General features: G+C 36.8%; 1 protein-coding gene across 4 annotated transcripts in view; it reads right to left on the reverse strand.

The window, feature by feature from the left end:
* LARP1B (La ribonucleoprotein 1B) overlaps nucleotides 1-13,485 on the reverse strand; it is a 125,018-nt gene that overhangs the window by 18,180 nt on the left and 93,353 nt on the right. For 2 of the 4 annotated variants that reach the window (XM_032632606.1, XM_032632602.1), the window contains exons 13-14: nucleotides 11,856-12,082; nucleotides 11,293-11,399 (exon numbers count right to left, since the gene is read on the reverse strand). In XM_032632606.1, the coding sequence (XP_032488497.1) occupies nucleotides 11,293-11,399; nucleotides 11,856-12,082 (334 nt within the window). The remainder of the gene's footprint in view (nucleotides 1-11,292; nucleotides 11,400-11,855; nucleotides 12,083-13,485) is intronic. The other 2 variants (XM_032632605.1, XM_032632603.1) reach the window with 2 other exon arrangements.

The raw sequence follows: 13,485 nt of genomic DNA on the forward strand, positions 1-13,485 counted from the left end.
GCTTCCCACTAGCTATCTACCTTACATTTGGTAGTCTGTATATGTCCACGCCTCTCTCTCGCTTTGTCACAGCTTACCCTTCCCACTCCCCATATCCTCAAGTCCATTCTCTAGAAGGTCTGTGTCTTTATTCCTGTCTTACCCCTAGGTTCTTCATGACATTTTTTTTCTAGTTAAATTCCATATATATGTGTTAGCATATGGTATTTGTCTTTCTCTTTCTGACTTACTTCACTCTGTATAACAGACTCTAGATCCACCCACCGCATTACAAATAGCTCAGTTTTGTTTCTTTATATGGCTGAGTAATATTCCATTGTACATATGTGCCACATCTTCTTTATCCATTCATCTGATGATGGACACTTAGGTTGTTTCCATCTCCGGGCTATAGTACATAGAGCTGCAATGAACATTTTGGTACATGATTGTTTTTGAATTATGGTTTTCTCAGGGTATATGCCCAGTAGTGGGATTGCTGGGTCATATGGTAGTTCTATTTATAGTTTTTTAAGGAACCTCCATACTGTTCTCCATAGTGGCTGAACCCATTCACATTCCCACCAGCAGTGCAAGAGTGTTCCCTTTTCTCCACACCCTCTCCAGCATTTATTGTTTCTAGATTTTTTGATGATGGCCATTCTGACTGGTGAGAGATGATATCTCATTATAGTTTTGATTTGCATTTCTCTAATGATTAAAGATGTCGACAATTCTTTCATGTGTTTGTTGGCAGTCTGTATATCTTCTTGGAGAAATGTCTATTTAGGTCTTCCGCCGATTTTTGGATTGGGTTGTTTTTTTTTTGTTATTGAGCTGCATGAGATGCTTGTAAATTTTGGAGATTAATCCTTTGTCAGTTGCTTCATTTGCAAATATTTTCTCCCATTGTGAGTGTTGTCTTTTGGTCTTGTTTATGTTTTTCTTTGCTGTGCAAAAGCTTTTAAGTTCTGTTAGGTCCCATTTGTTTATTTTTATTTCCATTTCTCTGGGAGGTAGGTCAAAAAGGATCTTGCTGTAATTTATGTCATAGAGTGTCCTGCCTATGTTTTCCTCTAAGAGTTTGATAGTTTCTGGCCTTACATTTAGGTCTTTAATCCATTTTGAATTTATTTTTGTGTATGGTGTTAGGGAGTGATCTAATCTCATACTTTTACATGTACCTGTCCAGTTTTCCCAGCACACTTATTGAAGAGGCTGTCCTTTCTCCACTGTACATTCCTGCCTCCTTTATCAAAGATAAGGTGACCATATGTGCGTGGGTTTATCTCTGGGCTTTCTATCCTGTTCCATTTATCTATATTTCTGTTTTTGTGCCAGTACCATACTGTCTTGATTACTGTAGCTTTGTAGTATAGTCTGAAGTCCAAGAGCCTGATTCCTCCAGCTCCATTTTTCATTCTCAAGATTGCTTTGGCTATTCGGGGTCTTTTGTGTTTCCATACATATTGTGAAATTTTTTGTCCTAGTTCTGTGAAAAGTGCCAGTGGGTAGTTTGATAGGGATTGCATTGAATCTGTAGATTGCTTTGGGTAGTAGAGTCATTTTCACAATGTTGATTCTTCCAATCCAAGAACATGGTATATCTCTCCATCTATTTGTATCATCTTTAATTTCTTTCATCAGTGTCTTATAATTTTCTGCATACAGGTCTTTTCTCTCCTTAGGTAAGTTTATTCTAGATATTTTACTCTTTTTGTTGCAATGGTAAATGGGAGTGTTTTCTTGATTTCACTTTCAGATTTTTCATCATTACTGTACAGGAATGCCAGAGATTTCTGTGCATTAATTTTGTATCCTGCTACTTTACCAAATTCATTGATTAGCTCTAGTAGTTTTCTGGTAGTATCTTTAGGATTCTCTATGTATAGTATCATGTCATCTGCAAACAGTGACAGCTTTACTTCTTTTCCGATTTGGATTCCTTTTATTTCCTTTTCTTCTCTGATTGCTGTGGCTAAAACTTCCAAAACTATGTTGAATAAGAGTGGTGAGAGTGGGCAACCTTGTCTTGTTCCTGATCTTAGTGGAAATGCTTTCAGTGTTTCACCATTGAGGACGATGTTGGCTGTGGGTTTGTCATATATGGCCTTTATTATGTTGAGGAAAGTTCCCTCTATGCCTGCTTTCTGCAGGGTTTTTACCATAAATGGGTGTTGAATTTTGTTGAAATATTTCTCTGCGTCTATTGAGATTATCATATAGTTTTTATCCTTCAATTTGTTAATATGGTGTATCACGTTGATTGATTTGTGTATATTGAAGAATCCTTGCATTCCTGGAATAAACCCCACTTGATCATGGTGTATGATCCGTTTAATCTGCTGTTGGATTTTGTTTGCTAGTATTTTGTTGAGAATTTTTGCATCTATGTTCATCAGTGATATTGGCCTGTAGTTTTCTTTCTTTGTGACATCCTTGTCTGGTTTTGGTATCAAGGTGATGGTGGCCTCATAGAATGAGTTTGGGAGTGTTCCCCCCTCTGCTATATTTTGGAAGAGTTTGAGAAGGACAGGTGTTAGCTCTTCTCTAAAAGTTTGATAGAATTTGCCTGTGAAGCCATCTGGCCCCAGGCTTTGGTTTGTTGGAAAATTTTTAATCACAATTTCAATTTCAGTGCTTGTGATTGGTCTGTTCATATTTTCTATTTCTTCCTGATTCAGTCTTGGCAGGTTGTGCTTTTCTAAGAATTTGTCCATTTCTTCTACGTTGTCCATTTTATTGGCATAGAGTTGCTTGTAGTAATCTCTCATGATCTTTTGTATTTCTGCAATGTCAGTTGTTACTTCTCCTTTTACATTTCTAATTCTATTGATTTGAGTCTTCTCCCATTTTTTCTGGATGAGTCTGGCTAATGTTTTATCAATTTTGTTTACCTTCTCAAAGAACCAGCTTTTAGTTTTATTGATCTTTGCTATCGTTTCCTTCATTTCTTTTTTACTTATTTCTGATCTGATCTTTATGATTTCTTTCCTTCTGCTAACTTTGGGGATTTTTTGTTCTTGTTTCTCTAATTGCTTTAGGTGCAAGGTTAGGTTGTTTATTCGAGATGTATCCTGTTTCTTAAGGTAGGATTGTATTGCTATAAACTTCCCTCTTAGAACTGCTTTTGCTGCATCCCATAGGTTTTGGGTCATCGTGTTTCCATTGTCATTTGATTCTAGGTATTTTTTGATTTCCTCTTTGATTTCTTCAGTGATCACTTCGTTATTAAATACTGTATAGTTTAACCTCCATGTATTTGTATTTTTTACAGAACTTTTCCTGTAATTGATATCTAGTCTCGTAGCATTGTGGTCGGAAAAAATACTTGATCCAATTTCAATTTTCTTAAATTTACCAAGGCTTGATTTGTGACCCAAGATATGATCTATCCTGCAGAATGTTCCATAAGCACTTGAGAAAAATGTGTATTCTGTTGTTTTTGGATGGAATGTCCTATAAATATCAATTAAGTCCATCTTGTTCAATGTATCACTTAAAGCTTGTACTTCCTTATTTATTTTCTGTCTGGATGATCTGTCCATTGGTATAAGTGGGGTGTTAAAGTTCCCCACTATTATTGTGTTTCTGTCGATTTCCCCTTTTATGGCTATTAGCATTTGCCTTATGTATTGAGGTGCTCCTATGTTGGGTGCATAAATATTTGTAATTGTTATATCTTATTCTTGGATCGATCCCTTGATCATTAGGTAGTGTCCTTCTTTGTCTCTTCTTACAGTCTTTATTTTAAAGTCTATTTTGTCTGATATGAGAATTGCTACTCCAGCTTTCTTTTGGTTTCCATTTGCATGGAATATCTTTTTCCATCCCCTCACTTTCAGTCTGTATGTGTGTCTAGGTCTGAACTGGGTCTCTTGTAGACAGCATATATATGCGTCTTGTTCTTGTATCCATTAAGACAGCCTGTGTCTTTTGGTGGGAGCATTTAGTCCATTTACATTTAAGGTAATTATCATTATGTACATTCCTATTCCCATTTTCTTAATTGTTTTGGGTTTGGTATTGTAGGTGTTTTCCTTTTCTTGTGTTTCTTGCCTAGAGAAGGTCCTTTAGCATTTGTTGTAAAGCTGGTTTGGTGGTGCTGAACTCTCTCAACTTTTGCTTCTCTGTAAAGGTTTTAATTTCTCCTTCAAATCTGAATGAGATCCTTACTGGTAGAGTAATCTTGGTTGCAGGTTCTTCTCCTTCATCACTTTAAATATGTCCTGCCAGTCCCTTCTGGCTTGCAGAGTTTCTGCTGAAAGATCAGCTGTTAACCTTATGGGGATTCCCTTGTGTGTTATTTGCTGTTTCTCCCTTGCTGCTTTTAATATGTTTTCTTTGTATATAATTTTTGACAGTTTGATTAATATGTCTTGGCGTGTTTCTCCTTGGATTTATCCTGTATGGGACTCTCTGTGCTTCCTGGACTTGATTAACTATTTCCTTTCCCATATTAGGGAAGTTTTCAACTATAATCTCTTCAAATATTTTCTCAGTCCCTTTCTTTTTCTCTTTTTATTCTGGAACCCCTATAATTCGAATGTTGGTTCATTTAATGGTGTCCCAGAGGTCTCTGAGACTGTCCTCAGTTCTTTTCATTCTTTTTTCTTTATTCTGCTCTGCAGTAGTTATTTCCACTATTTTATATTCCAGGTCACTTATCCGTTTTTCTGCCTCAGTTATTCTGCTATTGATCCCTTCTAGAGTATTTTTAATTTCATTTATTGTGTTGTTCATCGTTGTTTATTTCATCTTTAGTTATTCTAGGTCCCTGTTAAATGTTTCTTGCATTTTCTGTATTTCCAAGATTTTGGATCATCTTTACTATCATTATTCTGAATTCTTTTTCAGGTAGACTGCCTATTTCCTCTTCATTTGTTAGGTCTGGTGGGTTTTTATCTTGCTCCTTCATCTGCTGTGTGTTTTTCTGCCTTCTCATTTTGCTTATCTTACTGTGTTTGGGGTCTCCTTTTTGCAGGCTGCAGGTTCGTAGTTCCTGTTGTTTTTGGTGTCTGTCCCCAGTGGCTAAGGTTGTTTCAGTGGGTTGTGTAGGCTTCCTGGTGGAGGGGACTAGGGCCTGTGTTCTGGTGGATGAGGCTGGATCTTGTCTTTCTGGTGGGCAGGTCCACGTCTGGAGTCGTTTTGGGGGATGTCTGTGGTCTTACTATGATTTTAGGCAGCCTCTCTGCTAATGGGCGGGGTTCTGTTCCTGTCTTGCTAGTTGTTTGGCATAGGGTGTCCAGCACTGTAGCTTGCTGGTCGTTGAGTGAAGCTGGGTGCCGGTGTTGAGATGGAGATCTCTGGGAGATTTTTACCATTTGATATTATGTGGAGCTGGGAGGTCTCTTGTGGACCAGTGTCCTGAAGTTGGCTCTCCCACCTCAGAAGCACAGCACTGACTCCTGGCTGCAGCACCAAGAGCCTTTCATCCACACGGCTCAGAATAAAAGGGAGAAGAAGGAAGGAAGGAAGGAAGGAAGGAAGGAAGGAAGGAAGGAAAGGAAGGAAGGAAGGAAGGAGGGAAGGAAGGAAGGAAGAAAGGAATGAGGGAGGGAGGGAGGGAAGGAAGAAAGAAAGAAGGAAAGAAAAAGAAAGGAAGGAAGGAGGGAAGGAAGAAAGAAAGAAAAGAAAGAGGGTAAGATAAAATAAAATAAAGTTATTAAAAGAAAAATTATTAAGAAAAAAAAATTTTTTTAAAGAAAAAAAAAGACAGATAGAACCCTAGGACAAATGGTTGACAGCAAAGCTATACAGACAAAATCTCACACAGAAGCATACACATATACACTCACAAAAAGAGCAAAAGGGGAAAAAATAATAAATCTTGCTCTCAAAGTTCACCTCTTCAATTTGGGATGATTTGTAGTCTATTCATGTATTCCACAGATGTAGGGTACATCAAGTTGATTGTGGAGCTTTAATCCGCTGCTTCTGAGGCTGCTGGGAATGATTTCCCTTTCTCTTCTTTGTTCGCACAGCTCCCAGGGCTCAGCTTTGGATTTGGCCCCGCCTCTACGTGTAGGTCGCCCGAGAGCGTCTGTTCTTCGCTCACACAGGACGGGGCTAAAGGAGCAGCTGCTTCGGGGACTCTGGCTCACTCAGGGCGGGGGGAGGGAAGGGTGCAGATGCGGGGTGAGCCAGTGGCGGCAGAGGCCAGCAGGACATTGCACCAGCCTGTGGTGTGACGTGCATTCTCCCGGGAAAGTTCTCCCTGGATCCCGGGACCCTGGCAGTGGCAGGCTGCACAGGCTCCCCGGAAGGGAGGTGTGGATAGTGACCTATGCTCGCACACAGGCTTCTTGGTGGCGGCAGCAGCAGCATTAGCGTCTCATGTCCATCTCTGGGGTCCGCGCTGTTAGCTATGGCTCGTGCCCGATCTTGAGAGTATTGAGTCTTCTACCCATAAACATGGAGTTTACCTCCATTTATTTAGTTTTTTTATTCCTTTCATCAGAGTTTTGCAGGTTTCCTCATAAAGATCTTGTACATATTTTGTTAGATTTATACCTATTTCTTTTGGGGGGGGTGATAATGTAAATAGTATTTTGTTCTTTTAAAACATTTTATTTATTTATTTACTTATTTTTGGCTGCATTGGGTCTTCATTGCTGCGCGTGGGCTTTCTCTAGTTGCGGCGAGCAGGTGTCACTCTGTTGTGGTGCATGGGCTTCTTATTGCAGTGGCTTCTCTTTGTTGCAGAGCATGGGCTCTAGGGGCGCAGGCTTCAGTAGTTGTGGCACATGGGCTCAGTAGTTGTGGCATGCAGGCTCAGTAGTTATGGCTCATGGGCTGTAGAGCACAGGCTCAGTAGTTGTGACACACAGGCTTAGTTGCTCCATGGCATGTGGGATCTTCCCAGACCAGGGCTTGAACCTGTGTCCCCTGCAATGGCAGGCAGATTCTTAACCACTGTGCCACCAGGGAAGTCCAACAGTCGTTTGATTAATTAATTTCAAATTCTACTAGTTCATTGTTGTTATATAGGGAAGTGATTGACTTTTGTATATTAACCATATATCCTGAAACCTTGATGTAATTGCTTATTAGTTCCAGGAGTTTTTGTTAATTATTTATGACTTTTTACATATACAATCTTGTCATCTGTGAACAAAGACAGTTTTATCTCTTCTTTCTAATTCAATATGTCTTTTGTTTCCTTTTCTTTTCCCTCAGGCTTTGTTTATCTCTGAATGTCTCCCTCAATTTTGAAGGGCAGTTTTGTCAGATAAGGAATTCTCAGTGGATGGGGATATTTCCCCCCAGCACTTTGAATATATCAGTCTACTGACTTCTGGCCTCTGAGAAACTGCCTGATACATTTACTAAGGACTTCTTGTATGTGATGAGTCTCTTCTCTCCTGCTGCTTTCAGGATTCTCTCTTTGTCTTTGGTTTTCAACAGTTTAATTAGTGTCTTAATGTGAGTCTCTTTGGGTTTATCCTACTTCAAGTTCATTAAGCTTATTAGATTTGTAGATTCATGTATTTCATCAAATTGGGAGCCAGTATTCTTTCAAATATTCTTCCTGCCCCCTTTTTCCTCTTTTCCTTCTGAGATTCCCACAATGTCTGTATTGGGCTAGTTCATGTGTCCTACAGATCCCTTAGACACTACTAGTTTTTTCTTCTTTCTTTCTGTTCCTCAGACTTGATAATTCAAATCGTTCCATCTTTAAGTCTACTGATTCTTTCCTCTTTCTTCTGTTTGATGAAATCTGCTTTTGAACCTTCTGGTGTATTTTTCATTTTAGTTATTGTATTTTCAGCTCCAGAATTCCTTTCTGGTTCCTTTGTATAATTTCTATCTCTATTGATAATCTTGTTTTCTTCATACATTGTTTTGCTATCTTTGTCTGTATCTTCCTTTATTTAGCTCCTTGAGTATCCTTAAAACAGCTGTTTTAAAGACTTCATTTTGAACGAATGGAACCCAGGCTTCACCAGGTACATTTTCTGTCAATTAATTTTGTTCCTTCAAATGGCCCATACTTTCTTATTTCTTTGTAAGCCTTGTGATTTTTTTGTTGAACAATGAAGATTTGAATCTTATAAAGTGGTAACTCTGGAAATCAAATTCCCCCTCTTCCCCAGGTTTTGCTGGTTTTTTTCAGCTATTGTAGGTTGCTTCTGTGCTGGGATAAGCCTGAGGTAAAAGCTTAAAGTCCCCTTAGGTTTTTTTCCACATCTTTCCTTGGGCATGGGTGGTAATTTTCTAAATTTCCCTCATTAGTGGTTGTTTTGGGGAAAAAAAAAAAAGACATTCAGACAGTGGGGATGAAACAAAGGCTACCAGACTCTGTGTCTGTACCTTGTTGACCAGAGGCAGTTAGCAGTCAACACAGAACACCAATATTTGGAGGACAAGGTCCTTATTGCCTACTTTGGATCCAGCAAGCCACACCAGAGGTGTGGGTTGCCATCTCCCAAATGCCTGTCACAGGGCTGGGGCAGTGGGAGATGGCCACTACTACACCAAAGGCTGACATCAACGAATATTAACAATTTACCAGACACGCTTTCCCCTGGAAGCTTTAAGTATTCAGATAGACTGTAGAGTTCCACAATAGTCAATGCAGTTTCTGCTGATACAGTTGTCCAAGTGGTGGGACAGATTCCTGTTCCTTCCTATTCTGCCATCTTCCTGACATTCCTCTCCTTAGTGGTTATTTTTTTTAATGTAATTTTTTTTTTTGTATTCTGACATGTGTCATCATTTAAAAGTCCGCATAACTCAGTTAATCAGTTTTTCCAAATGACCAATTCATGATGTTACAAATGCATGCATAGACAAAAAGAGCCATTCAAAGTGGAAGAAGTCCAATGGCTTTTAATGTAACAGAGTATGAAAGATTCACTGAGTAGAAGAAGGTCACTTATATATGGTTTAGAGTCTACAATGCAACTAACTTTTAAAAAATTACCACTTGTTCAGCTTTGGTATAATATCAAAGAAGAATACCTACAATTATCTGAAAAGGCTATTAAAATACTCCTCCCTTTCTTGGATTTTATTCCTCTACATCAACAATAAAAAAACAAATTATAAGATTGAATATAGAAACATATGAGAATCCAGTTATCTCATATAAAGCAAAAACATTAAACAAATATGCAAAACTTTAAAACAATGCCACTCTATTCAGGAATATTTTTGTTTTGAGAAATGTAATTATATTTCATAGAAATATGTCATTTATGTTAATATGTTTATTATTATTTTAAATGAATAAATAATTGTTTTCAGTTTTACTTTTAAACTCAATTCAGTTTAATTCTTTATTTTTAAATTATATAACTCCCATAAACAAAAGCTCTTTGAGGTCCTCAATAACTAAAAGGATAAAGAGGTCCTTAGACAAAAAAGTTTGAAAATTATTTCACTAAACCGTATCACTTTTGATGCTTAAAATTCATTACAAACAGAATGAGCCGTGAATCTGAATTCATACCTAGATCCATCATAGAATTCTATGCTCATTGAAAATATCTTTCAAAATGAAAAAAAAAGAAACCTTTTCCTGATAAACAAAAGCTAACAGAATTCATTGCCAACAGACCTGCGCAAGAAATGAAGAGCATTGTAAATGGTAAAAATGAGAATACATTTAAAATTCCTTTTTTTCATGTTAATTGTTTTAAAAGATAATTGTCTAAAGAAAAATAATAACAAAATATAGCAGAAAGGACAGTAGGAAAAGGAAATTTACTGCAGTACGGTTCTTATCCTATACGTGTAATGATATATTACTTGAAAATAGATTATATTTTAAAATGTATATTACAAACCCTAGAAGACCAGTAAAAAATAAGAGATACAACAAGAAGACAATAGTAGAGATAAAATAGAATCATTACAAAAACTAAGCTGATCCAAAAGAAAGTAGGAGAAAAGAACAAAGAACAGATGAGACAAACAGACTTTAAGACACTACCAGCACTGACATTAATGTAGATGGTCAAAGATATGACTGCTTACAGTGGGGGAGGCAGGGTATGCAGAGGGTACGGGGAGCTCTGTGTACCTCCCACTCAAGTCTGCTGTGTAGCTACAACTCCTCTAAAAGACAAGCTGGCGAACAATATCCACCCCTCATTATTGTAACTACATACGTGCCTGTCATCTCTGAATTAAGCTCCAGAAAGGCAGGGACTGTACCTGCCTTGTTCCCTGCTACATATCAGTGCAACATTTTTCACCATTATCTACTGATCTCTAAATATACTGCTCTGATAAAAATAAATAAATAAAAGAAAAAAAACTCTCAAAATGACTTAGAATACAAAATAACTATTCGTATACAATAGGTGTGCAAGAAGAACATATACACAGTTTATCTTTTACGGAAAATATATCTAATGAGAACAAAATGTAAAAGAAACAAATTAACATCCCTGCAAAGACATACCTGGAGATTTTCAGATCATGATACACTCTCTAGCTTTTCTTTGAATGAAACTAACTAATCCTTCCCTTAACCAGTCAAAAAACATTTTTTCCTAAAGTTCATTTTCCAATTAGAAAGCTGATCAGATAATTATTCTGAAAATATCTATACAAACACAAGATAGGTTAGGTTTTCACTGAGGTAAATAATACTCTTTCTTTTTTAAATTAAAAACTAAAAGACAAACCACTCACTGCTAATAACTAGCTAATCTAAATTACTTCCCCCCAAAGGAAAAATTTCAAAATATTAATGTGTTTTATTTCCATATCCTTTACATAGTTTTGAGTAGATTGTTTAGCACATTAACTCACTAAGAACCTACTATGCTATGAAAAATCTGGAATCTTTCCAAAGATAATAACTTTAATAGATCTAAATTTTTTTTTTTTTTTTTGCGGTACGCGGGCCTGTCACTGTTGTGACCTCTCCCATTGTGGAGCACAGGCTCCAGACGCACAGGCTCAGTGGCCATGGCTCACGGGCCCAGCTGCTCCACGGCATGTGGGATCTTCCCGGACCGGGGCACAAACCCGTGTCCCCTGCATCAGCAGGCGGACTCCCAACCACTGCACCACCAGGGAAGCCCGACCTAAATATTTTTAATCGAAGAGTACACATTTGTGAAAATTACTTTAAAAGGAAAAAAAAAAAACAAAAAACCTGTCCTACTGAATTATTCCTTAATATACTTATTGTAAAACTGTCCCATTTATTTCCCCTTCTTTGGCTTCTTTTTACTATTTTGTTGTTCTATTAATTTGCTAACATATTAATTCTTAAATGTTCCCAAATATCTAACTAGTAACTGTTTTCAACAAATTTAAAATCAAGAACAAAGCAATATTTGACAAATACGGTACCTGACAGAGGATGTTCTTGGCCCATGATCTCTGGAATCCATTACCCAACCAACATGACACTCTAGAGGGGGATTTGTACTATGTCTTGTTTTTCTCTTTCTTGGACTCTAAGGAAAAAGAAGTCAAACGTTCCAATTACCTTCAGTAGTGTGAACCTCACAAGTAAATTAAAAAAACCCTCTGACTGTAAACCAACTCAAACATTTTCATATGGTGGGTGACACATTATGAAATCATATGAAGTCACAAAACTCAAATATGTCACATACAAGTTACAAAACTTCACAAGACCCTTTGCTAGGTTTCAACACAAGGATTAAAAAAAATACAACTTAGAATGATTCCTCATTACACCTTCTGACTGTCTTTAATTAACACTACCCATTGTAAAGAAGTTATTCCTTAACCTGAGAAGACATCGCTATGGTAAAATACCATTTTTTAATGAATTCTTGCAGTCTAAAATATACATTATTTTTATCGTTATAGAAACTAAAAAAGTATCATTTTGTAATGTTGAAGTATACAAACGGCAGGCTTTATATTCCTGGTGTTTTGTGTACCTTTACATCAGTGGCTTTGGGTTCTTTAACAACAGGATAAAATCTTGGTGTTTTGTTTGGATCTTGTAATCTAGGTGTTCGAGGTGTTTTGGGTGTCCTTGCAGGATAAATTCTAGGAGATTCTGGAACTACTGTGGGTAATGAACGGGCCATTGTTGCTGAAGACATTTCTGAAACATCAAACAACTTCTGAGCTAATTCATCAGTCAAATCTGCAAAATAAAAAGCTGTTAAAAGGATTTAGGTGCTAGAAAAATATTACTTTGGGAACAAGGATAATTCTGAAATTCTCTATTCTCAGAGGATTTTTTCATCAGAAATATTTCAAATATATTAGAAAGAATTTTTTAAAACCACTTGTCTACACATCACCTACCCTATTAAATTTTAATTTTGCTTTATTTCTGACTTTTTTTTTAAAGAAAAATATGCTAAAGACCACTGTGTAACCTTTCCTAATCCCATTTTGCTTTTCCTCCTCAGAGATAACCAGGCTCTTAAATTTGGTATTTTTATCTATTATTGTATATATATAATAATATTATTTTGCCTAATTAACTTTATATAAGTGGCATCCCACTATATTATTATTTTGCAGGCTTTTTCAGTCAGTATTTTGTTTGTGACAATTATTCAGGTCTATTCATATGGCTTTGGCTTATTCATTTTCACTGCAGAATATCATACTGTTATACACATATCAAAATTTATTCATTCTCCTGAAGACATCTGTGTTACTTTCAAAGTTTTGGTATAATCAATAATGCTGCAATGAACATTGTTGAACATGTATCTTTATACCGGTGTGAGCATTTCTCTAGGGTTTATAACTGAAATGGAAATGCTGAGTCAAATGGCATGTGCATCTTCTGACTTACTAAATACTGATTGTCAACCTGCTTTCTACAGTGGTTTCACCAATTTATACTTCCAGCAGCAGCTTGTAAATGTCCCAACGCTTTAACATCCTGCTCAAGGCTGGGTTTTGTGTAAACTTTTAAATATTTTTCCACCTCATGGGATTTAAAAGGTATTTGCGTTTCTTTGGTTATTAGAGAAGTTGAGCATATTTTCATATAGTCATCACTCAGTTTTCCCTTTCATGAGCTTGCCATTTATATCCTTTTGACTATTTTTCTATTGGGTTGTTTTACTTAGTTTGTGAAAATCTTAAGATAAAATACTTGCTTACTGCAAGCAGATGAATCAAGTAGTATTGTCAAAAAACGCAGGCTCTATTTCTATGTGGTTTTTCTTCAGACTTATCAACTTCTTTTGATTCATACAATAACCTTTTGTTCACCTGACAGATATTATTGAGTACCTACTACTATATGCCAAGTACTATTCTAGAGGCAAGTTTGTAAACTCAAAAAGTGAACTTACCACTCTAAGACCTAGTCTCTCTGTCTTGACATTTTCCCTCCTAATCCATTTTCTTTACTGTTGCCAGAATGATTATTCTGAGGAGCAAATTAGGTCATTTCACATTTCTACTTAAAAATTTTCAGCATTTCCCTGTTGCCTATAGGAGAAGTATAGGCTCTTTATCCTAATACTTTCCTGATTTTGCCTCATCTATTGTCATTCTCCACTTCAATCTTGGTGCCCCAAATAGCAACCTACTTGT

Source organism: Phocoena sinus, chromosome 5 (assembly GCF_008692025.1).
Source record: "Phocoena sinus isolate mPhoSin1 chromosome 5, mPhoSin1.pri, whole genome shotgun sequence".
NCBI lineage: Eukaryota > Metazoa > Chordata > Mammalia > Artiodactyla > Phocoenidae > Phocoena > Phocoena sinus.